The sequence below is a fragment of the Aulonocara sp. 'chitande type north' Nkhata Bay genome, linkage group LG12 (genome assembly GCF_057382095.1).
Source record: "Aulonocara sp. 'chitande type north' Nkhata Bay isolate Kocher_YH1m ecotype deep benthic linkage group LG12, A_spYH_male_GT1.1, whole genome shotgun sequence".
NCBI lineage: Eukaryota > Metazoa > Chordata > Actinopteri > Cichliformes > Cichlidae > Aulonocara > Aulonocara sp. 'chitande type north' Nkhata Bay.
In genome coordinates this window covers 13832825-13857726 of record NC_141355.1, presented here as the reverse complement: position 1 = coordinate 13857726, position 24902 = coordinate 13832825, and the positions used below count along the sequence as shown (strand labels likewise).

Below are 24902 nucleotides of genomic sequence, written 5' to 3'. Positions count from 1 at the left end.
ACATTTTTCGCGAAAATGATGTCATTTCCTGTTTCGGGCAGGAAATGGCGGACATGCGATAGTTCGCGCTGACGTCTGTTTCAATGTGGGAAGTGTTACGAACAGCTGATCGGATCGGCAAAGCGTGTTTCTGGAATATTATGTTTTTGTTCCTGCAAGCGCTTTTTATGCAATTTTTGCAAAGCTTTATGTGGAAGGAAACCGTGACCGAGGACAAGCTGATGGCATAAGATGTAAGTTTTATATGCAAAAATTATTGCGCTAGCTTACATGGTTCCGGTTCTACAGGGATTTAAAAATAGTTACACAAAACGGAGCGTGCCACTCTGACCGGCTTTAAAGGGTTAACAATAACAATGTATTGAATAATGACTTTAAAAAATAATATAAAATAGTGTGCAAATACTGATAACAGTGCAAATGTTTGCAATGTAAAAAATAAATGAAAAATGTAAACATCTATGTTTAGTGAACTTTGCAGTGTTGCTCCGTGGTGCAGGTACGACACTGTAGCAAAGTTTACACACTATGTCTACTTGATCCACGTCTGACTCCGCGAACCCATAAGGTTTCCACACCACTTAAATTTTTTTTTACCTCTCTTTTCAACCAACGGCAGTCACGCTCCTCTCCAAATAACTTCTGCTTAGCTTTCCGAGCTTCCCTCGGGTCCTCTTAATTGTTGTGACGCGTGTTCGAAATGCAGAGAGGTGCGCTCGATTTGCCACACGGAGCAGCGCCAGAGTAAAGCATGAGGGAGGTGCTAATAATCGGCACATTCATTTTTAATGATCGTTGAAAGCCCAGATCGTAATCGTGATTAAAATTTGATTAATTGAGCAGCCCTAGCTACAGGCACCCCTTTAAAAAGAGCCCATGAGGTTGCCATCCCCCTGGTGGAATGAGCTCTCACCCGGTGGGGCAAAGCAAGACCTCTGGTGCCGTATGCCAGTGAGATAGCTTCTATGATCCAGTGGGACAGCCTCTGTATGGACAGAGCTCTACCTCTATTTGGATTAGCGAAGCAGACAAACAGCTGGTCACATAAACGCACATTCTGAGTGCGCTCAATGTAGGTGCGTAGCACACGCACTGGACAAAGAGAATGCATCCTCCTCTGCTGCTCAGATGCAAAAGGAGGGGAGCAAAAGCTCAGCAACTCAAACTCCATTGAGCTATAAGATGCAGTCATGATCTTGGGAAAATAGGCAGCATTTGGACGCAATACAACCTTGTGGCCATCAGGAGAGAACTGTGTGCAGGAGGGATGCACAGACAGCGCATGAATTTCACCCACTCGCTTTGCCGAAGCCAAAGCGAGAAGTAATGCAGTCTTATATGACAGAAATTTCATATCCACAGACTCAATGGGTTCAAACGGGGGGCTACAAAGGGCCTCCAGCACCAAAGACAAGTCCTAAGCAGGGACATTGGACTTAAGCACGGGCCTCAGCCGGCGAACTCCTTTCAGAAAACGTATGGCGAGGGGATGTGCACCTAGTGTCACCCCGTCAAAGCCAATATGACAAGCAGATATAGCTGCTAAATAAACCTTAATTGTCAAAAATGAAAGGCCCTTATCCAGCAGCTCCTGCAGTAATGTCAAAACCATCCACAGTAGAGCACTGAATCAGAATCAGAATACTTTATTGATCCCTGGGAGAGTGTGGCGGTCCTGGCACCATTGCTTGAAGGCTCACCATTTGTAAGCGTACAAGCCTCTAGTAGATGAGGCCCTAGCACTCTGAATTGTCGCTATCACACTAGGTGGCAAACCCTTAGAAATCAAGTTTAACCTCTCAGCAGGTAAGCATGAAGGCACCACAGATCTGGGCGCGGATGAAACACTTCTCCTCACGCCTGAGAGAGGAGATCCCTGCGGAGAGGAAGCTGCCAAGGACTCGCTGCTAGCAGGCTGATTATCTCTGCATACCACGACCTTGTGGGCCACCAAGGGGCCACTAGAATCAGAGAGAGGGAATGCCGACGCACTCTCTCTACAACTGGAGATATCATTTACTCTGGGGGAAATGCATACAGGAGCACGTCTGGCCATTGGTGCGCTAGCGCGTTCAAGCCCAAGGGTGCATCGTGGTCGATTATGGAGAAGAACAGGGGGCAGTGAGTATTTACCCTGGAAGCAAAAAGATCTATTTGTGCCTTGCCAAATAGATCCAAAATCTGAGCCACTATTAAAGGGTGTAACCTCCATTCTCTCACCAGAGGACCCCCCTGGAGAGAAGGTCCGGCCCCAGGTTCAGGTGGCCCAGAACATGGGTGGCTCTTAGAGACAGAAAATGAACACTGCACCATAACAGCAGAAAGCGAGACAACTTCAACAGGGGGAGAAAACGTGTTCCTCCCTGCCCCTTTATGTAAGACACCACTGTTGAATTGTCCGTCCTGACTAAGACATGCTGGCCCTCCAGGACTGGACGGAAATGTTTTAGAGCTAAGAACACTGCTAACAGCTCTAAGTGGTTGATATGCAGCTGGCGCTGGGCTGCGAACCAGATCCCTCTCACTGATGCACCCTCGCACAGCGCTCCCCACCTTCTTAGGGAAGCATCTGTGGACACCACCTTGCGAAACAACACCCTCCCAATCCGAGAGCCCTGATGCAGCAGCCTGGGCTCCCTCCAAGGACGGTGAGCTAGCATGCAAGACGCAGTTACCGGCAGCCTCCTCCGGAGGTGACGGGATGCACACAAACAGTGAGAGAGAGTCCAGCGTTGAAACGCTCTCATTTTTAACAGTCCAAGTGGCACTATGGTGATCATAGATGAAATCATGCCCAACAAGCTTAATATCATCTGGAAACGCAGTCTGCATCCCAGCTGAAACTGAGCGAGGCAGCGCAGGCTAAGATGCGGATGCCTCTCTCTCTGAGGGGCGCTAGCGCTGCCTCGGCACATTTTGTAAAGGTGCGAGGAGCGAGCAACAGCCCGAACGGCAGCACTAGGTATTCGTAGGCTACGCCCTCGAATGCAAACCTCAGAAACTGCCTGTGTTTCAGGTGTATAGCCACATGAAAATAAGCATCTGTTAGATCGATTGTTGCAAACCAATCTCCCGGGCTGACTGCATTCAAGAGCTGTCTGAGTGTTAACATCTTGAACCTGTACGTTCGTAGATACGTGTTCAAGACTCGCAGGTCGAGGATGTGATGAAGCCCTCCCTCTTTTTTCGGCACAACAAAATAACGGCTGTACCAACCTTTGTCTGTCTCCGAAGCGGGGACCACTCATATTGCTCTTTTCTGGAATAGCGCCTTTATTTTCTCTCTCAGTATCATGGCCGCCTCGGTGTTGACAGTCGTGTTTACGACTCTTTGGAAACGAGGCGGCTTGACCCAGAACTGCAACTGGTAACCCATGGCAACGGTTCGCAGCACCCACGGAGAGGTGCCAGCGGGCTGTCATCAGGCACCAGCGATCCGAGCTCCGCCAGCCACATTGCCTGGTACGTCTGGAGCATGGTGACGGAGCTCATGGCACGAGCAGTGCCAGCCTGAGCCCGATAAATCTTCTCCAGCTGCGAATCAGAGAATCTGCAGTGCTTGGACGGCAGAGTTGCGGGGCCGCCGACAACATGGTTATGGGACGGGGCCAGATAAGCAGCCAGAGATGGCTCCATAGGGAGTGGGTTAGCTAAGCCAGCCCCCTCGGCGCCGTCCAATTCCATGTACTGTCCATAGCCGGGCACAGTGACGGGGGTAGACAGAGGTTTGTCCCATGATGCTGTTAGCTCGCAGAGAAAGTCTGGGAACGTAGGAAGGCAGTTTTTGGCCATTGCGGGCTCCGGTGGGAGGAAAAAACCCGCGAATCGCGACGGCTTCTGTCGGAGGAGAGGGCCAGCTTCTCAGCAGCACGGCGAAACAGGGAGAAAAGAGAGGTGTCATCGTGGCCGACGGGCGCAGCAGCGGTGGCACATTGGGCCGACAATGAGCTCTCCTGCTCATCCTCCGACAAACCATGGATTTCCAGGCTGTCCAGCACGTCATCGTCTTCCTGGGGATCGCTGGCGGGCTTCAACCAGGCTGAAGCCAGTCAGCGCTCCTGCATGGTTCCGGCTCGTCATCAGCTAACCCGTCAACATATTCCATGTGGTCAGCCCAGCTAATTGCGGGGGACATCGACCGGATGAAGCCGGGGCTCCAGACTCGGAAAGGAGAGGGTCATGCCGTGCGACAGCCAAGCGTCCCAGCACTTTTTCCACAAACGTCACCCGTCTTTCCATGGTCGAGCGCCGGAGCTGGCGGCAAAACGCACAGGCTTCGGGCTCGCGTTGACGATCCCCAGGCAGACAGGGCAGGCATCGTGCTGGTCGCTCTCATGCAAAGAGAAACCGCATCCCTGAGGACGGGGCGAACAGAAGATTTCTGCTTTGCTCGCTTCGGTTTGGAATCCATTCCAAAACGCAAAGCAAAACGCTGCACAGGAAAAACTTGACATTAGCGCTCCGCGGGCAACCTACACACCAACTGCGCGGTGGAGGCTAAAACCAACAGGGGCAGTTAAGCTAAGTTCAAGTCGGCAGACAACGGAGCTAACTAGCAGCAGCTAGCTAGCCCAACTCACCAGAGGTGTTCTCAGCGAGGTGAAGAGCGTAAGAACTGAGGGATGACTGTGATGACAGCGGCTATATGTGCAGGCGGGGCCGTGCACATGTCATCACACGTCATCTGCCTTAAAGGCGTGAATAAAGGTTTCTTCAGCCAGGACACGCAAGGGCGCGATATCCCATACCTATGTGTTGTACTGAGTGAATCAACTGAAAGGGAACTTGCGACTTTTCCACAGTACTGTGTTTTTCTGCTGTGCTTAACTTTCTATTGTATTATTTATTATTTTTTTGTTGGTGTTTTTATATTGGATACGTATTCACAAAAGTGTTAATATGCCTGCTTCATAAACCAGCTTTAGTGGTGTTGTTTTCACCATCTATACATAAGCATGTAATATTTTGCAAGCATTTGCAACATTGTATACAAGCGATAGCCTGCATTATTTTTTCTCACTCCAGTTGAGCAACTGCACAGACCACGATAGGACCAAAATGACATACATGCACCCAGACCTGAAATAGGAGTGCATAAAAGTACTACTGGTGGTTTCTCAGAAGCCAGAGTCTGTCATTGAATATTTTCCTTTCTCTTTCTCTCCACCAGCCTTCCAACTCCCATTTCAATTGCTCAATAACTATGTACTGTTACTCAGAGCCTCATCCAGACTTTAAATTGCACATTGTAACATGATGTCCATCCCAAGTACATTAGTGCTCAGGGAGAACCCCATTGAGTACAGAGAGGAACAGTTGATTAATAGCATTCAAGCCCAGGGCCATTTATCACCACGTTTCCCATCCATACCAAGTAATACACATTTTCCACAGTCGTTTTTCCATTTATTATACTTGAAATGAGAGTCAGCTCGAGTGTGCCTTTTCAGAAGCGATGAAAGCACTGTAATCTGACTCATAGTTGTTTTTAGATATGTAAACAATTTAGCGGTTTCTTCCTCCTTGTTATTTCCTCATGGGGATGTGTTAGTATTTTATTTATTCATTACTTTTTGTTTGTTTGTCTGCGGTGGATGTGGGACGGCTACATTTCAAATGATTAAGAATCATTTTTTAAAATTATAATTTTTTTTTGACAATTGTCTTAGTCTCATGATTGCTTTGATAAAATAAATCACACACACTGGGTTTTAACTTGTGTTTGATCAGGACTAGAACATCATAGCAAGGCGGAGAATCTCATTCAGACAAACTGACCCTGTAGTCTTTGCTCTATTAGAAATGTGCCTTTGTGAGGCTAACATTGCTTAAGGAGTCATTAGGCGTTGTTTTTGTAGTTATCACTGGGTGTGCTCGGCTTTCTGCTGTCTAAAAGACTAGATTTTCCATATCCTGCTTTTGAACAATGATTTTTAAAAGGAAATGATTTTTTTTATCCTTAAACAGAAGTCTGACAGAAGTAACTCCTGCAGCAACCTGTTTTCTCTCCTGCCAGTTTTCATCCTACCGTTGTCCTCACATACACTCCCAGCACTGCAGAGGGCACCATCCCATGTGTTCATTCACTCCTGCCAGATCCTGCTGCATATTGATTTACTTATTCATTCCCTCCATCTTGTCTGACATGAATTAATTCTTATTAAATTGTGAAATCTACAGTAATTTATATATAGGCAAGCTCAACACGAATGGAAGTTTGGGCATGGCCGTATTCTTTGTGGCCACGTACTGCAGTGTAGAAAAAAAACCTTCAACTAGTGGACATAAAAGAGCCAAAGCATCCCTCCTGTCTGATTGAAGATAGACGACTAGTCTGTATGTGCCTCTGTTTTACCCTTTGGATGTCATAGCCTCCAAAGAAACAGGCTTGAGCACTGAATTTCAGAGTCTTTCTCTCGATGAAAGTCACTTTGTGTGTGTGTGTGTGTGTACATGTCTGTGTAGGTTGTTTTGGGCCCATGCTGTGTGCCTGGCGAGATGGGGTTAAGGGATAGATGAAGTCCAGCACTGTAGAGTGATATTTTCAGTAACTAAAGGATGATGGGAAACAAGCAGGGAGTTTGCTGTTTTGCAGATACAGGGCTCTCAAAGTGCACAATTATTAAACAGGTTCCACAGGAAGCGGATCAGAGGATAAACAATAATTAACAGTAGTTAATATAGTCATAGTGATGTTTTTACCTCCTTTCTCTCCTCTTTGTTACTCTGATGGCATATGAATGCATCCGTTTCATGTGTGAATGTGTAACCTGGCACACTGCAGCATCAGTGTAACATTTAGGCATTGCTACAAAAAATGCACAGATGCGTAGTAAAATGGCCACTCTGAGTGCCTGTTGGCACATAATGTACGTGATCTCATTGCTCAGGTGACTTAAAGCCATAAACCCTTAAACAGCAATAAAATGAGGAACAAAATCTTTGAGTGATCAGCCCAGTTTCATGTCATGAGCAGCGTTGGTCAAGTTACTTGAAAAAAATAATCAGTAACTAATTACTGATTACTGATTACTTCCCCAAAAAAGTAATCCAGTTACTTTACTGATTACTTATTTTCAAAAGTAATTAATTACTTAGTTATTTAGTTACTTTTTAAAAAACACAATTTACAACCTGAATAGGTGATAAAGCGATAGATCTTTCAGCCCAATTCTACTTTTTCTACATAATCCATCATACAAAATGTAATCAAATGGAAAAGTCTCTCTTTTTAAAACTTGTTTTATTAGTTTTAATCTTTTAACTTTATGCATCAAGCAAAAATTTAATTATATGCAACATTCTCTGACTGGAAGAAATTTGTTTAATATTTAAACCTATTTTCTGCACATTCCAGCACATAAAATAATTTTTTTTTGTGTGGTTACACTCACTCTTTCAAATAGATGCAAGTAAAACACAGCAGAAAATAAATAAAGTCAAAGACAAGCGGTCCTTTTGCTCTATTTTCACCTGTATAGCAGGAGTAGGGTAGGTGGAGGTTTACCCTGGTGCAGGTGTGCCGCAGCGGTCAGTGGAAGAATCCGCGAGTTTCAATGTGAGTTTCCCATTACGTGGTAGCGCACGCAATGGGCAATAGTAATCCCTTACTTTACTCGTTATTTGAAAAAAGTAATCGGATTACCCATCTCTGGTCATGAGTCATGAAAAAATACCAAAATCAGTTTCCGTCCACACAAATAGTTGTTTATATTTTATAATATATTTTCCTGCTACTTTCATAAAACATAGCATGTATTTTGTGTAGAGAAAGCATGAACTGGTCACCATGGTAACAGAAGTTTTTTGGGGGTTTTTAGGACATGTCAGCTGTTGTATTTTAACTCGACCCATTGTCCTTCTCCAAACCTAACCCAGGAGTTTGTAGTGCCTCGACCTAACCAAGCAACACATTTTTTAATAAATGGTTGATTTAAAAATGATACAAGTGATTTATGAAAATCTGTGACCTGCATGACTCTGGCGTGAGGGGCAACATGAATTTGTCCACTGCCACAAATAGTTTTAAAAAGTCATGTTCAAGAACCAAAAAATAATGTAGAGAATTTCATGTTGGGAAATATATATGTATTAAGTAACATAAAGTTAAGGTTGAGCAACACAAATCAACAGATTAAGTCAGGGGTGTCAAACTCAAATACACAGTGGGCCAAAATTCAAAACTGGAACAAAATCGCGGGCTAACGTTAATATTTATTGAAATATATTTATTCCTCCAGATATAAGAATGAATCTTTTCTTATGGACACGTTTTGCTGAAAAACTGAATATGAAACAAGCAAAGCTTAATACTAAACAATATATATATTAGCTGTATAATACCAGTAGGCCAGCTCTAATAGTAATTTGGTATGGCTTAGCGGGCCAAATGTAATTAGGCTGCGGGCCAAATTTGGCCCACGTACCAGAGTTTGACACCGATGGATTAAGTCTTGATTATTCATCAAACTCGCATAACAGCAGATTTGTGAGACACTCGCCATCAGTCGCTTTTCGCTGAACTCTCTAATCTACTCTGTGATGTTTAAGATAGTTTAAAAATAAGGATTTTTATTTTTTTTATTTTTTAAATTTCAGCACTAACAGTGGTTTATTTACAGTTATATAGAGCAATGAGAGTTTTTATATAGAGTGTATTTTTTTTTTTTTTCATTAATTGCTATGAGTCCTTCAGAGAGGCCTCTTACTATTTCTGGCATCATAGTAAGAGGTACAGAGCCCGGCCAAGGAGTCGTTAGTTCACCTTTTTGTTTGTATACAAATGACTGTGCTCACTCCCAGCATAACCAGTATGTTATAAAAGTTTGAGGTGTCACTGTTGTTTTTACCTAATCTAGCTACACCCCTGAAGAATTTACTGTAGAGCCCAGATCAGTTGGAGGTCATCCTTTGAGTGTCCCACTTTTCCCAGACATTAGACAGGTCCCTGCAGGGTCCACGTTGATATGGGGTCACTCACTTAACACAGACATGTGGAAAATGTTTGTGTGAAAATTCATCAACATTTACATTTTTGCTTATTTCTTTTTATTATTATTTTTTTGCTTGAACAAAACAGCATGCGGAACAGATAGCGTCTCTGTACGTGAGCTCAATATTTTCAAAAATTAGAGGGGAAAAAAGATTGGAGCTGGCAGGGGTCTGAGTATATTATCAAGATGAGGCAGTCTGTTTTAAGTCTGTCGTTTATCAAACATGAAATGAAATAAACTCCAAAATTATGTATCCAAGTAAGCATAATAAAGTAGATTTAAATAAAATAGCTGGACCAAAATGTGAACAAGATAAGTGAGCTAATCTACAGACATGGTTGGTAAAGTATTTAAAATAGTCAATAAAGAATTGAACTTTTGAAAAATAAATCAGAGCTCCCTTGAGTGTTTGGCGTCTGCAGTAATATTACCGTATTTTTTGGACCATTTCACTGTTGATGAACGGGTCTGTTTTCATACATAAGGCGCATTAAGCAAAATAAAATAGTCAGATAAGTCAAACTTTACTCAACTCATTCTTCTTGCTTCCACTTCCGTACCATTAGCGTTCATCCTCCAGCTTCACTGTGTTTATGTTATGCTAACATAGCTGTGTCGCTAGCGATCACATAGCACATCATTATATACCAGCTAGTCCAACTTCAGTAACCCTACAAACATCACTGCTGTTTAGTTTTCTGTCTTCATTTATGTTTGAAGTGATAGCAGAGCAGTACGTTTGAATTTGTTCACAAATCTCTCAGTCAGAACATGCTATATCATGTTTAGGTGGAAACTAGCGAGCTAACTTCCTGCTAACTTCTAACTTTGTTAAATTTAATAAATTCTGTTTTCATGTATCCCTGGATGTTAAACTTAATTGTTACACCTGGTAAAGCAGCAACGCTGATCAATTTATTAAAGACCAAAGAATTTAGACAGTTTTTCAACTCTCAGTGATGCCACAGTGTTCATTTGACTTTGGGACCTGAAGCAGACGAAGTTTTGGAACCAGATTACTCCGCAAGGCTCCTGACTACGGTAGCCGTAATCCTCCGACAATCCATCAAGCTGTGCGGCGTCGTAGTTTACCAAAGTTGTACTAAACATTTTTGACAGATTTTTCATCATGGGAACAGAAACAGTGACCGTTCACCAAGACATTTTTGAACACTGTTTGCATGCATGAATCTCTGGCAGTAGATTTACAGAATTCCCGTGTGTATGCAGAAGCAACATAAACATTTATTTGCCCCTCTGTCTGTTAGCGGATAAATGAACAGCTCATCTTGGACACAAAGAAAAGTAGAGAGGCTTTGATGAGGCGTTATTAATTAGTCATCTGTTTGTATATTTACTTTAAGGTCTGCCTTTCCTAAAATTTGCCCATTTAAGGTTTTATTGCGATGTTTGTTGTTTTTTGATCAAGCAGCTGCCTGGACGACTTTCTCCTGTGGGTAACAATAAAGGGATCTTATCTATCTTATCTTTACATCTATTATAGATTGAAATGTTTACAAGTACAATTTGACAGTAAAGTCTTTACCACTATGAAGACAAGTCTTTGACAGGTCAGATTAACGAGGCTCACGGGTAAAGACTCTAATCCAGGAGCGATGGAGTCGCTCGCATTCAAACACGTGCCACAACGGCAGTGACCTCATTACTTATAATAAATGATCTGCCATATTTAGACTGTATCGATCAGGATGTGACAGCAGATGTCATTGGGCACTTCAGATAACTAAGCTGTCACACAGTGTCACAGTTTGAGTGATACAGTAATGGCCTGAGTCATTCAGGTTTTTCAAAGTGTATACGGATGCCTTCTCATAACCACACAAAGGATGTGGCCTCTTTAATTATCAAATTAACTATTAAAGTATTGGCACTAGATTAAGAAAACAATATCTTAATGAGCTAAATGTACTGTCAGAGCCTTTGGTTAGTATTTTATAATGAGAGAGTATAATGTGGCTTGCTGTATTAAAATAATCAACACTGAGCTTCAGTATAATTATATCATGTTTATTGGTTTAAGAATTACCGGATAAAACTTTTTTTTTAAAGTGCATTTTGTGTAAACTTCCGAGGGGAAATGTGGGATTGGGGGTTGATCAAAACAAGTTACAGCATATGAACAAAGATCATTTTGCCTGCATTTTCCTAATCTGCCAAGCTGGTAAAAAAACCCAGGTGATTCTGTAAAGAGGTCAGGTGGGAAGCCTTAATTGATTTTTTTGATGTTGTTTGATTTTTACAGTTTTTGTGTTTTTTGTCTGTACTCTCATAACTAGTTTTCAGACCGATGTTTTGGTATTGAAAGAACAGAGATGGACACAAATGGTTCATGACATACCTTTTGCTCCTTCGTTTTAAACACATTTGTACAGAATAATAATTATTAAAACAAAAAAAGTGATTTTTAGAATTGCTGCAAATGCTGTTTGAGAGTTCAGGTTATTTATAGATTTGTAGCAATGTTCCCACATTTATAGTCCCAGTCTTAAGCCAGGTCAGTTGCTCCATGGTTGGATTGACTCTAGCATGTTATAAGACGTCAAGTATAATTAATTTTAACTGATCAAAATGCAGGTCATTTCACAGCTCATGTGTGCAGTTCTCATGTGGTGTGCGAAATTGCTTATCACACACTCGTCACATTTCATATGTAGTTTGGTCAAAAACCTTTCAGATACCTCAAAGCATAATATGTACAGTGGAAGTGCTAATTATTGGAATTTTTCAAATTAAAAGTTTTTTTTTTCATACTTGAGTTTTTCGGTTATGTCATTTTTTTGTCTAGTCCAAAAAAAAACATACCATGCCGCTCAACAGATGAAAGCAGAGCTGTTCAGATAGATACTGTATGTTCTCTTCCAGCAATGCTGAGACATACGCATGCACACATGCTGATTAAAGCATTACAGGGGTTGTTACCCTTCTGAAATCAAAGGCAAACAAACAAAAACTATGATTTGCATAGATCTCACAGAACTACACAGACAGAGAAAGAATATTGCTTCTGGCACGTCATATGATTTGTACAATTTGTTTAGTTTTATTCTCAGAGGGAAAATGAATTTTGTCTTGGATTCCCAAAAATATATATTTTTTCCTCACTGGGTTTTTTTCATTTTGACAGGTCTGTGCTAAGACATGATTCGAGCTCCTGTAGTATTTTCCTGCAGCTTGTTTGGAGAAACTGAACGGATGTTTAGCTTAGCTGGCACGTTTTCAGATCATGTGAATCAATGGAAGGAAGTTTGATACATCCCACAGATGTAAAAGCTTTTTTTTTTTCTCCTAGGATCGGGGTCAGTGCCCAGTCTCCAGGCTGTCATTTTAAGATGCTCTTTAATAGCATTAAAGAGCTGCTTCAGCCTTCTGATCTGGACTTATCTGGCAGCAGGGGATTTCACTCGAGTGTCACTGTACTGCAACCACAGGCTTGGTGCTCTGTGGTTTGATTTCTTTCACTTTTTTTGTTTTGTTTCTTTAAACTTGGGCAGAGTTTGTAAAAAAAAATTTTAAAGATTTGGCTTGAATTGGTAACACCATTGCCAAAATGGTTTTCGCAGCAGCAGTGATTTTGCATTTTGGGTTGTTTCAATAAGGATTAAAGGATTAAAAATGATTTTTCTGTCAATTTTCTGTGGCCAACTATACCATTATTTACCACTGATGGCAGAAAGTAATGTAATTTTATTTATTCTTTCAAATTCAACCCCTAAAGTATTGCTATTGTACCAGCTTTGCTTTAAATTTGCATAAAACCACAGTCTTCTCTGACATAAAGGCTCAAAAATCAATGTCGATAAAGTCTAAATCTTCTTTTCACGAGACTTTCTGCTCTGCATTTGGCAGTCCATTCAGCTTTTGGATAGATTTCCCCGCAGCTGTTTGTATATAGTCATGGTCCCCAGAGCATCAAACCTACTTTAATAATCTATGAATTCTTTTTGTGTAACCAGCAGGTCAAAATTTGCACTTTCTGCTGGAAAATATGCCAACGTCTATTTGATGGATTGGTAAAAAATGCAGACATTCAGGGTTCTCTTACTCATCCTAATGATTTTGGCAGACTTCTGACTCCCCCTCTATCCTCTAAAGTAGAGAATGTATTCAAAGCCACAAACGTCAACAAGGTTGACACAGATGTTAGCATTCCTCTCAGGATAAACTGTAATTTTTTACGAATGTTTAACATTAAATTTGTTGCAACAGTCAGTTAAAAATTTGACATTGTCCAACACTTTTTTTTTTTTAAGATCAAATGCGTGATGAACAAATACCCCTCGAAGGGTCATCTCCTTGGTTGAAGCTAGTCGCAGTCAGGGCTGGACTGGGACAAAAAATTGGCCCGGGCATTTTGACTAGAGACCGGCCCACCAAAAATGTGACGTCATTCAGGGGTAAAACCGCAAAGGATTCTGGGAACTTGTGGCAAGAGGTACTAGTGCATGCAGGCTTTCAATTGAACTCAGTTACACAGCGATAAAAAGAAACACAAAAAATGGCAAGAAGCTGTTGTATTATTAACTGCAATAGCCGGTGTTGTGCCAAAAGTAAATGGCCTGTATTTGTATAGCGTTTTTCTAGTCCCTAAGGACCCCAAAGCGCTTTACACAACCTGTCATCCACCCAGTCACACACACGTGATGGCAAGCTACATTGTAGCCACAGCCACCCTGGGGCGCACTGACAGAGGCGAGGCTGCCGGACACTGGCGCCACCGGGCCCTCTGACCACCACCAGTAGGCAACGGGTGAAGTGTCTTGCCCAAGGACACAACGACCGAGACTGTCCAAGCCGGGGCTCGAACCGGCAACCTTCCGATTACAAGGCAAACTCCCAACTCTTGAGCCACGATCGCCCCAAAAGGTGATTGTCTGCCAAAAACTGATTTCCGGTATTTGCCAAAAACTGATTGCTCGTATTTAAATTGCTATAAGTAACTTGTTGGGCTATAATATGTGAAACATATGTCAAATGCATCCCTCATGGATGACATAAAGTCATCTCTCTATCTCCATCGCTCTCTCCTGCTCTTTTATTTCTCTCTCTTGCTCCATCTCTCTCTGCTGCTCTTCTGTCTCCTCTGTCACAGACTTCTCCACTTTTGATGATAAATCAGCCTGGTGCAACATGTAAGGATTGGCACAATTTGTTAAGATTTTGAAGAGTTTGAGAAACTAACCTTAAGCATAAAATAAAATTTACTATCAGTAACTTCATAGCACCCGCCCAGCAGTATATAAACTCCGTCATGCTAGCTAGTACGCAGTACCAGTTATTCTAAGCGACTGTAAAAAGTCAGCACAACGAAAACAAACTACAACTAAACTTGGTTTATATCTGACACAGATAGACAGCAGGTCATAACTTCTTACCTGAAGTTCAGTTCCTCTGCCACTATGACCGGCGGCCGCCTCGGGTCTCTCCTCCTCTTGCCTCCCCTTTCCCTTATCCACCTGCTGGCCTCCACCACTTGCTGATGATGCTAAATCTGTGGAAGCTATGCCATAGCTACCGCCAAACAATTCAGTTATTTTTACACATTTGGCAGCGTCTGCCTGAAGGGCTTGTTTCTTTTTGGCCCTAATTTTTTCTGCACCTCCTTTCCTTTTTTTGTTCTCCATTTTCTTTAGTTCGTCTATGAGATTGCTAAACAAGGGGGAGGGTGCATCCGACCTCCTCGGCTATAATTGGTCCAGCCCAGAGTCGATCATGACCAATTGGCCAATCCAACACCTTTCATTATTTATACCCTTCCAAAAAAAAAAGAAAATCGATCGGCCCATTAAAAACAAAAAATCGCCAGCGGCCCACCGGGCGATTGCCCGGTATGCTCAATGGCCAGTCCAGCTATGGTCGCAGTGCATACACGGAGCCATAGATGGATGGATGTTTCTGCAGTCAGATCGTTGCTTACAAAGGGAGCTTTGTTGTATTTTAAACAGTAATCTGCTTAGTATGTGGCTGTGACGGACACTTCTCCTCACAGACTAGAATTGGATATGGATGCCAGAAATCTGATTCTGTTCATCTGGATGTTTTGTTTTCAGTGGGTTCATCACTCACTCACTCATCCAAGTGACATCTACAGTCTCAGCTGACTGCAGGTTTCCCCAAACTTATAAACAGTGCATAGTGACTGAAACTAGCTCCACAGACTAACAATGGGCTTTTTTATAATCATTTACTTGGCGTTATCGTGACAATTGATCAGTACCATTAACATAGAGTTAGGAAAAGCAACAATCACAGCATTGTGACATGGTGAAAGATATATCGGTAAGCCCTCTCCTCAGTTCAGAGGAGGACGGACCTCCCTGCCTGTCTTATAGTTGGGGAAACTGCAGTTAGCTGAAGTCACTGAAGAAGTCATTTGTGTGAGTGATGAAATGTACTGAAAGCGTTACGTGCAGATGAACAGAATCAACTTTCTGGGATTTAGTAACCTGCATGATTGAGCATGCATCGAGACAACAGAGTGTGACGTCAGTTACCTCAGTAAGCTAAAAAATGATTTGAAAGTGTAAACTCACGAGTTTGAGTCGTCCTTGAGCTCCATTTTGTTCTGTCAAGAATGTTGTTCATTTTGTTTTATTCTAGTCAATAAACAGACTAAAACAGGAAACAATCCTTGAACACAATACAAAGTCTAGCAAGGACATCCAAGAAGTACCTAGCACTGATGGAAACACTGAGGAAAAGTCCATAATGTTAGTTCAGGTTTAATTTTGGAACAGCTTTGTTCCAACTGTTACCACTACTTCCTGGGTTTGACTATATATACAGTAGAAGTAGGTACATCTCAGGCCCTCCAAGGTTTGGAGGCCTATCTCCACCCACCACCACTTCCCCTGCCAGTGGCGGACTCCCTCAGGTGTCGGTGCGTTGGTGGTTCTTTGTGTCTGGGGATGGGCGTCCGGGTACACACCGGCTCACTCCTTGGCGGCCGCTTATCGGGGCCTGGAGCCTGGGGCTCGCTCGGGCCACTTCGGAGGTGGGGTGCCCCCGGCCTCTCGGCCTGGGGCTTGGTCACTCAGGCACAGCTGGCGGCCGGCGGAGCTCACGGGCGCGTCACTGCAACTCCCCCTGGCTTCTGCTCCGCGGCTGCTGAGTGAGCCCTCATCTGGGACTCTCCTCAGCTCTTTCTGGGACAGTGGTGCGGCTGCCCCTCTGTTGGTCTTCCTTGGTCTCTTGTGTTCTGGGGGCCTCTGGATGTCTGGAGTTTTGATCTCCTCCATACCTGCTTCATACCCTGGAGGACGGGGCTGTGGCTCCCCACACTCCCTAGCAGATCGTTACATGGAGAAACCTTTGGAATGCAAGCATGCTGATCCACACAGGTATACACACAGGTGTACACACGGGTATTCACAGACGCGGACTACAGCTTTCTTGGCTGCTGCCTCAAAGCACATTGTGCGCTGTCTATCTTGCGTGCTGCACAATATCGTTTATTATTTAGTATCTACTGATATCTACTGCTAGCTAGTTTATTGTGATGGTGCTGTTTTTTTTATTATGTTGCTCTTTGTTGTTTGCTTTCTCTTCTGTTTTTTTTCTCCATACAGGTGACCCAGGTGTTTTGTTTGTTTGTTTTTTTCTTTCTTCCCCCCTTCTCACCGTCTCTTCTCCCCTTTGGTTTTCTTTCTCTCCCTCTCTTTCTTTCATTCTTTCTCCCTGTCCTATCCCCCAGTCATGTCTGTCCCGTTTGTAGCAACTGAAAATAAAATAAATTCATAATTTTAATAAAGGTCAATCAAATGGACCAATATGGCAAGGCCATGATGATCCACTTGGTAAAATAAATCCGCTTGGCATCTTTCTTGGCCTTAAGACAACAATTCTGATGGCTAAAGATCCAAACGGGACACAAAAAAAAAGAAGTAGGTACATCCTAGTGCTATCGCTTAAATCATTGCAAAATCTAGCTGTATTACTTTAATTTTGCACAAGGGCAAACATTTTCAGCATTTTGTATTTCTAACTTTGATTTTTATGACAAATACTCAATTCTCAAACTTATTTGAGTTTTTTGTGTGTGTTCAGCTTTTTAAATTTTTTTTTCGAGGGGATCTGTTTCTCTACAGTCCTGTTCAAACAGATGAACGATAGAAATACTCGCCAGGATTTTGGTGTAACTCTTGGCATTTGTGTTGTCATGTATAAATGGCATCTTTCCAATATGGTCTGGTCTACATTAATAAATAACCCCAGTGCCAAGTCTGTCGCTATGCAAGTAGATAACTGCACAAGCACTGCTCAGTGCATGACGGCATATTAGGACGATCATTAGTCACCAGTCTTAGTGTGTCATTTCACACCTTTGTGCCATCTCACAGTCACATTTTTCAGTTCCCCATGCATGACAGACTTCATGCAGTTAACAGGAATAACAGGAAATCACAGATCAGTCATTACAGGCTTGTGTGTCTCTCAATTAGTACTCACTTTTGTTGTACTGTGCTTGTACTGCTTTGTTGTAACATTTTCAGTAATGTTATTTAAGTGCTATTGATTACTGATGTTGTATACTACGTTCCTTTTCTATAAAGCTTATGGTTAAGGCTGGATCAGGTGACCCTGAACCGTCCCTTAAATGTGCTGCAATAGGTCTAGGCTGCTGGGGACCTCTTTTACTATCTATGTGTTTATACATCACTATTAACAACCATTAATCATGGGTTAGTATGAATCTCTGACCTTTCCCGCAGCAGATGGGTGCCCCTCCCTGTTTCTCTGGTTCGGCCAGATGTTTCTTCCTGTTAAAAGGGAGTTTTTCCTCCCCATTGTCTCCTTCTCATAGGGGGTCACCTGATTGATGGGGTTTTATCTGTATTATTATAGGATCTATATCTTGTGCCTTGCGGTGATTGCTATTATGATTTGGTGCTATATGAAAACAAAAAATGAATTTAGTTGTATATGTGAATGCCCCAGACTAAGAGTAGCTGTGTAACAATATAGTATATTCTTCTGTTATTTCCACTGTCATCCATTACATACCACGCAGTTGTGACAGTAATTTTGGTTCGCCTCGACTCGAAGGCGAGTACAGTGTAGTTGTACTTTTGAAGTGAAAGGTTTGTTGACTAATGTGAGGTCTGAGACTTACAGGCTAGGTCGTGTGTTGCCTTTATGATGGGGTTGTGTAATAGGGTCAGGACTTTTAGCTGCTGTCTTTGCCAGGTCAGGTGCACGAGAGTAGCTGCTGGCATTGTGCACGTTTGTGTGCCTGCCAGTTTTTGATAATCTCTGGATTGAATGTGATAGCCGGATGATATTTGAGAGGAGCAGATTCCACAGCATTGCAGTTAAAGCCTAATTCTTCAGATGTTTGATGTCAGCTCGATATTGGCCCGGCTAATTTTTTTATTTAATTAGAGCTGATCAGTGAGCAAATTGTCACCCAAATATTCAAAGTGTGTAGTTATGATGCTGCATTACACACTGATTAGGGTGCGACCTTCCAGTGTTTTCAGCAGACTATTTCCCTCCTGATCAGAGAATTGTGTGAGCACATTAGTCACCGCTGTCTTATTTTCTTCGTGACCTTGGTTGATGTATTGCTTTCATTATCTGCTGATGTACTTGGGATGTTCATTATGCAGTGTTTTGATATTGTGGCGCTGTCTTTCTATTTGTCTGGCTTCTCTCCAGGTGTGAGGACTGAGCATGTGGATGAGCTGCGTGTCTTCCTATTGGTCTGTGGCCTCAGAAGAGTCAAAGACCCCCTCTATTTGGTGGAGGTTTTTTCAAGTATGCTGTGATTTTATTCATTATGTTATATTGTTGAATTCATTTCATTGTGCTTGCTATGAAATGCATGTGTATAACATGAAGTGGCGACGAGATCAGCACTCAGACCCAACCCGTTATTGAAACTAGAAATACATACCAGTAAATATGATTATGTAAGCTGCATGAAAAAGTGTTTGTACAGTGCAGCGGGGCAGCTCGTTCTAATTTTGTCAGGTCTTGCCTTCATGGTTTTTATGGTTTTTCTTTCTTTGGTGGATATCCTGTATGTCTTATTAGGTACCTAATATTTTGCCTCTAATTAACACGAGTGGTTTCTTTTTCAACCCCCCATATATACTGTGACTTTCACAGCACACAGTTATTGTGATGAGACATCACTAGAGGGCGTCAACATTGTATATTAATGTTGAGGAGAGCTACACGGTTCAAGTTTCACATGCACGTTCTTGGAATTAACACATACTGTCCACGAGTGTCGTGCATTAAACAAGCTTGTGGGAATCTGTGCAAGAACAGCCTCACTTCTTTTGACAACTTGCTCATTTAAAAAAACACACACAAAAACAAACTGCAGTATTGTTTTTTACATCACCAGTTATATTTAATGTTTTTCAGAGTGGCATTGTGAAAATCTGCTGAATGTGTTAGTCATTATTGGACCCAAGGTAAGTAAACAGTTCTTATGCACCAGTTTTGTTTTGTTTGTTTCTTTGTGTGTATGCTTTTGTTTTTGTTTTTTCCCTTTTCTGCCATGTGCCTCCGTACTGTCACTCTGTGTACTGCTGAAATTACCTAGAAACATCCCCCGGGAATTGAGGCAGCCTATCCTAATTGGATAGAGCAGACATACAGGCTTTAGTTGTTATGCTGGAATTAACGGACAGTGCTGGAAGGAAATGTCTTCTGAATACTGGGGAAGGGGTCAGCTATAGTGGTGGTTGAGTTGTTTTGTTTCTTTTTTTTGGGGGGGGGGGGGGGGGGGGGGGGGTTGGCATTACCTGCTTGACATTACTGGGCTTTTACTAATGACCTGTGTGGGAGTGGAGCAAACTCATTTTAATCCTCATAATATGTATCTGCACGTGTACGGGGAGCACAAGTTACAGGTTTTGCCACCCTGTCACATGTTATCATGTTTCTGTGCTGTGTGTCTCCCTGAAAACATTAAGTGCTCAGGTACAAGCTGTGTGTCTTCATGTCAAACAGTGCAAATAAATAAGTGGAAAATAGCAATTGAACTCTCAAACCCTGTCGTGAATAACCTCGTGCATCAATCAACTAGTCAGTCACACAATCAAATTAGTTTTTTTATTCATTTATGTTAAATTTTTTTTCTTTTAAAAAAAATATCAGGTTGCAGTTTTATGTTAAAATTCTTGTCATATCCCAGAGAACAGCAGCAGCCTCGGTTCTTTGTTTTTCTCTCACCCATTGTTTTCTGTTTGCATGTCTTCATCTTCTCTTCTCCCCCCCACCCGACTTTGATACGGCATCAATGTACAGTACTTTAGCATCTGTTCTTTCTTTCAAACAGTGGTCTCAGGCAAAAGGTATGTTCTGCTTTAGCTTTGCACAGAACCAACTCAATTAGGCATGGCCACGGGCTTGTATGCACCGTCTTACTGCCGCTTCTTGCTTTTTTCACGAGGCTTTGCTGCTGCTGCTGTTTGATGAAACGGTTCAGTCGAAGCAGAAACATGTGATTCATCGTGACACGTCTGAATCACAGGCATGTTTGTTCAAGAAATGGAAAGATATTAATTTTATACTAAAAATGTTTTCGTGTGACAGCCAGATTTCAGCTGTGTTAATTTAAGGATTATATATTTTTTGTGGAACAGTGTTGAACAGATTAAACGAAGTGAAGGAAAAAGATCTAAAAAATGCGAAGAGGAGGTGGAATGAGACATCCCTCGCTCAGGCTGTCTTGACATCACAGAAATCAGTATCGCTACTTCATTCAAGTAATAAGCGCTGTGGCTTTGCAGCATCTGTGATTAAGAGGAAAATTCAGGTCAGTTTGTCAGCGATGACACATCTGACTTCTCTGTAAATGGGCTGTAAATTACAGAGTAAAATAAATCTGGACAATTCCAAAAAGGGAACGTTATCTCCCGTAACGATAGCAGGCTTTCACCTTATTTATTTGCTGAGAGCAAAAATGAAATCTAATTATATCTCTCTCAAACATCAGTAAAGGTATGACAGATTTATTAGAATGAACAGGAACACTGAAGCTTTCGCCATATGACGTAGCTTTGTTGTTTGTTTGTTTTTGGGCTCACTATGAGACAGCGCCGGTTGGGCTTAAACCGTGTATTTTTGCCAGTATCTTCATCATCTTGATCCGACCCCTGCTATTTTATAATTCCTGCAGAATCCCAGATCGCTCCAGGATGCAAAACTGCATTTCTTTTTTAATACATCTTAAAAAATAATTTCATGAAGCCATTTTGTGAGCTATAAAATAAAATGAGAAAAATGTAGCAGCTTGCTTAGTAGCATCTTTGACCCACATTGCTATGCTTTGACTTTTCTGTGGACAGGCTAATGCACATAAATCCCACATTGCAATTAATCAGATTGCCCACCCTGACCCCAATCTCTGAAAATGCAGGATTTTCCTGAGAATGATTTTCTCCTGTTAGAAGTTCTTAATTGTGTCATTCGATATTTTATATCCCAGTAATTAGGATATTGCAGGTATCCTTAATAAAAAAGAAAAACAGAAATTTTGTTGCACATGTTTCGGTCATTTTTGTTTTGCCTCTTGTTTTTCAGATTGATCCCGTTCTTTCTGCTGAAGTAGAAACGGTTGTTAAAAGGTAGGCCTTCAGCTTTCTTTGTGTTCAAACCGTCAGTTTTGTCTGTTTAATTGCTGTGATGTTCCATCTTTTCAGACTTGCCTGCCTTTGTGCTTCTTTCATGCGGTGCATTGAAAAACAAACGCAGCTCACATGTATCGTAACATAATGTGAACAGAATGCAAAATAGAGCTGAGCGCCAAGGTCCTCTTTTTATTATCTGTCCTCCCACACTCAAGTCTCCGCCGATCTTTCAGTTTTTCGCCACAGGGCTTCACCACAACAGAGATTTTTGCGGCAGGAAGCTGCCCTCTCTGCTTAAGACTTTACCTGGATGCTCCGTTCATGTCACAAACAGTGCAGCTGTGTTTCCTTGCCTGAGCTTGTCACTGCTGTTCAGCATCATTCACGCCTCTGTGAGCCCTGAGTCACACAGAACTGAGTTTTGCCACTGCTTTTACAGAACAGCAGGGGTGTTCTTGGCCCAGGAGAGGTGCCAACAGGAGCTTCATGCTGCCATGAAAAGGTGCTTCGCTGTGGTCAACAGCTCTGTTTCAGAGGGCATGTCAGCAGCCATCTTGGAGGTAAACATCTTTGAGGATGGTGGGTAATTGGACGGCAGGGCAGCACGATGTTCCAACATTGACAAGAATAACAGTTTGGTAATGGTAGTTTGATCTATCAAGGCATCTTACAGAGGAGCTTTTGCTTTTTAATCTAAACCACGTGAATCTTCTGCACTGTTTGTTGTTCAGCTACAATGCTATCTGGACACTTCTGGGACAATTACCCAAATTAATTGCTTGACTCCAATCTTCCCATTCTTGAGTGAGCAAATCCTCTTAATCTTTTTTAAACACAGGCAATTAAGACAATCCACAGTAGGCTTAAAGTGTTATTAGTTTGTTAGCATGTTTCACTTAACAAGGTATTAGCTTGCACAGATTGTTAATTCTTTAAGTGAACCGAAGCACAGAATGGCGGCGCTGTACACCATCCGAAATGCTCGAGTGACTGCTTCTTAACAATGACAGGATAAACAAGAAACTTTTGCCTTTGACTTATGCTTTCTGTCTTCACCAGGCCATTGATCTCGGGGTACCTGTGCTGGCTAGAAACATTCCAGGAAACGCAGCTGTGGTGCAGCATGAGGTCACCGGCCTTCTGTATTCTTCTCCTCAGGTATATATTGGCTGACCAGCTCTGTAGTTAAGCTAAGCGCTGTAGTCCATACACATAATGACTGTGTTTATGGACTACAGAGAGGATAAACTGTTGCCAGGGCTACAGGGACTCCTTTTACCTCAGCTGACCAGAAAAGTACACAACCGCATTAAGTAGTACCGACACACTGACTGAGAACAACTGGAGGGTTTGATGTCCTCTCCTTGCATAAGTCTCACAGTTTTAATCAGAAACTTTTGACATCATTTTGTAAACTTTGTAGTGGTTTTATCACGAGTCCAATCTGAGCAGGTAAAATATAACAAAAGGCCCCTCCTTGTGTTATATTTTATTTTATGTTTCCTCTGGTGCTTGGATTAGAATCAAAAGAAGTGCACCCTTTAGGGAGAGAACAAAGATACTATACTACCGCATAGTGATGCAACAATTAGCAGCAAGGTGGAAAGTAAGTAATCCCCCATGAGAACTGCTCAGTCTGATATTCAATGAGGTTTAATGCAATGGGAGATAACAAAGGATAAGGCCAATTGGCAGGGTTTAAGCGTTGTATTGTCAAGATCATGCTGTAGCGTGATGTTGTTGTAATGGTGGGGATAATTCCTCCCTGCACGTGTGCTCCACTGAGCTGCTGGTAGGAAGCTCACACAGATGGTTGCAGCAACTTGGACCGGATAAACAAGGACCTCGGCCAGGACCGACGGGCAGAGAGTGCTAGTCTTTGAGCCGCCTTTGCAGTAGCTCCCGTGCAGGACTTTTCACGCACGCTAAAGTCTTTCCTTATTCTTTCCACTGACAGTATTTCTTGTTCTTCAAGATGGAATTACATGAGGAGTGTGGGTATTAAGAAATGTGTCGAGCAAAGTAAACACAAAAGCACTCACGAGCTTTAAAGAGGAAAAATGGCCTGTCCTGTCGGGCTCTGTAATTTGCACCAAGAGTGAAGTGAATATAAGCGCGCCTCTCATAAGTTGAGCTTTAATCCTTTTGCTGTGAGGATTTATAGCCCTCATATGTCCATACAGAAGAGCTGTTTCCCACCAAGAGCCTCTCCAGACATAATCACATCACTTGAAGTGAAGTAAAGCAAAATGGCCTGCTGACTGGCAGTGGCTAAAACTTTGTGTGCCCATTGGCTCAGTGCAGCAGTGAATGTTGGCTGTCATGTTGCAAGAACACTTCAAGGCACTTTGACTTCATTTTGTTGGAGGCTTCTGACAGGCTGCTGGGCCAGCAGATGAGCAAACTAGGATTCTGAATGCTGAGTTGATGGACCTCATTTCTATGAATACGTGATGGTGTTATTACTCCCTTTTTTTATACTGTTGCTCTTTTATCCTTGTCTTTTCTTCGCCATGTTCCCAACACGACTGGTTCTACAGTATCTTTTTTTTCTAACTGTATCACTTTGTTTGTTTTTCTCTTTTTACATAAGCAAATGAGAGGTGGCAGCTATTAGGATAGAAAAAGGGGGTCTGTTGGGCATCCATATTTAGATATGGAGCCACAAATATCTCCATCCTTTGGCTATGTAAAGACACTTTTGAAGTATTTGCTAATCAGTGCACAGGCTTCTATCTGAGTTCTGTTCTTGTGCTTTGGATTATCGTTTATGCTTTAAAAAATATCTCCAGGCACCTTCACTGGCAAGCTTCAAGTGGCATTTGGCAATGAATGAGACTAATTTTGCCTTTATCCTTGCCAGGAATTTGTGCATCAATCTCAGAGGCTGTTGTCAGATCACGAGCTGAGAGAGAGAGTGGTGAGGAATGGAAAACTCTACGTGGAAGAGCGTCACGGCGTGAAACAGGAGAGAGAAACTTACCAGCGACTGGTGGACACTTTGCACTGAGCACATTAAACTGCAATCTGTAAACTTTCTCAGGGGCTTCAGCAGGAGAGAAGAAGAGCGCGACACTAGTCTCTCTTTGTTGCACAGGTATAATTATGCTCGTTTGCATAACAATGCGGTTTTATCTCTACTACCTGACTGAAAATTATGACGAAGAGTGCTTTAAACCAAAGACATATGACATTTATGATGGACTCTTATTTATGGTTTAATTATGATAAAGGCATGGATACTGTGATTATTCATTCTGCATATTAAATGGTTATCGATCTAAAAAATTATCACGTTTCTCTT

At 42.3% G+C, this 24902-nt stretch overlaps 1 protein-coding gene across 2 annotated transcripts in view; it reads left to right on the top strand.

The window, feature by feature from the left end:
- glt1d1 (glycosyltransferase 1 domain containing 1) overlaps positions 1 to 24897 on the top strand; it is a 36386-nt gene extending 11489 nt beyond the window's left edge. Inside the window, exons 7-12 of one of the 2 annotated variants that reach the window (XM_086313655.1) lie at positions 18669 to 18767; positions 19386 to 19435; positions 21552 to 21595; positions 22038 to 22158; positions 22658 to 22756; positions 24462 to 24897. In XM_086313655.1, coding sequence (XP_086169781.1) covers positions 18669 to 18767; positions 19386 to 19435; positions 21552 to 21595; positions 22038 to 22158; positions 22658 to 22756; positions 24462 to 24608 — 560 coding nt within the window. In that variant the 3' untranslated portion in view covers positions 24609 to 24897. The remainder of the gene's footprint in view (positions 1 to 18668; positions 18768 to 19385; positions 19436 to 21551; positions 21596 to 22037; positions 22159 to 22657; positions 22757 to 24461) is intronic. The other variant, XM_086313654.1, reaches the window with a different exon arrangement.
- Positions 24898 to 24902: the final 5 nt, after the last annotated feature.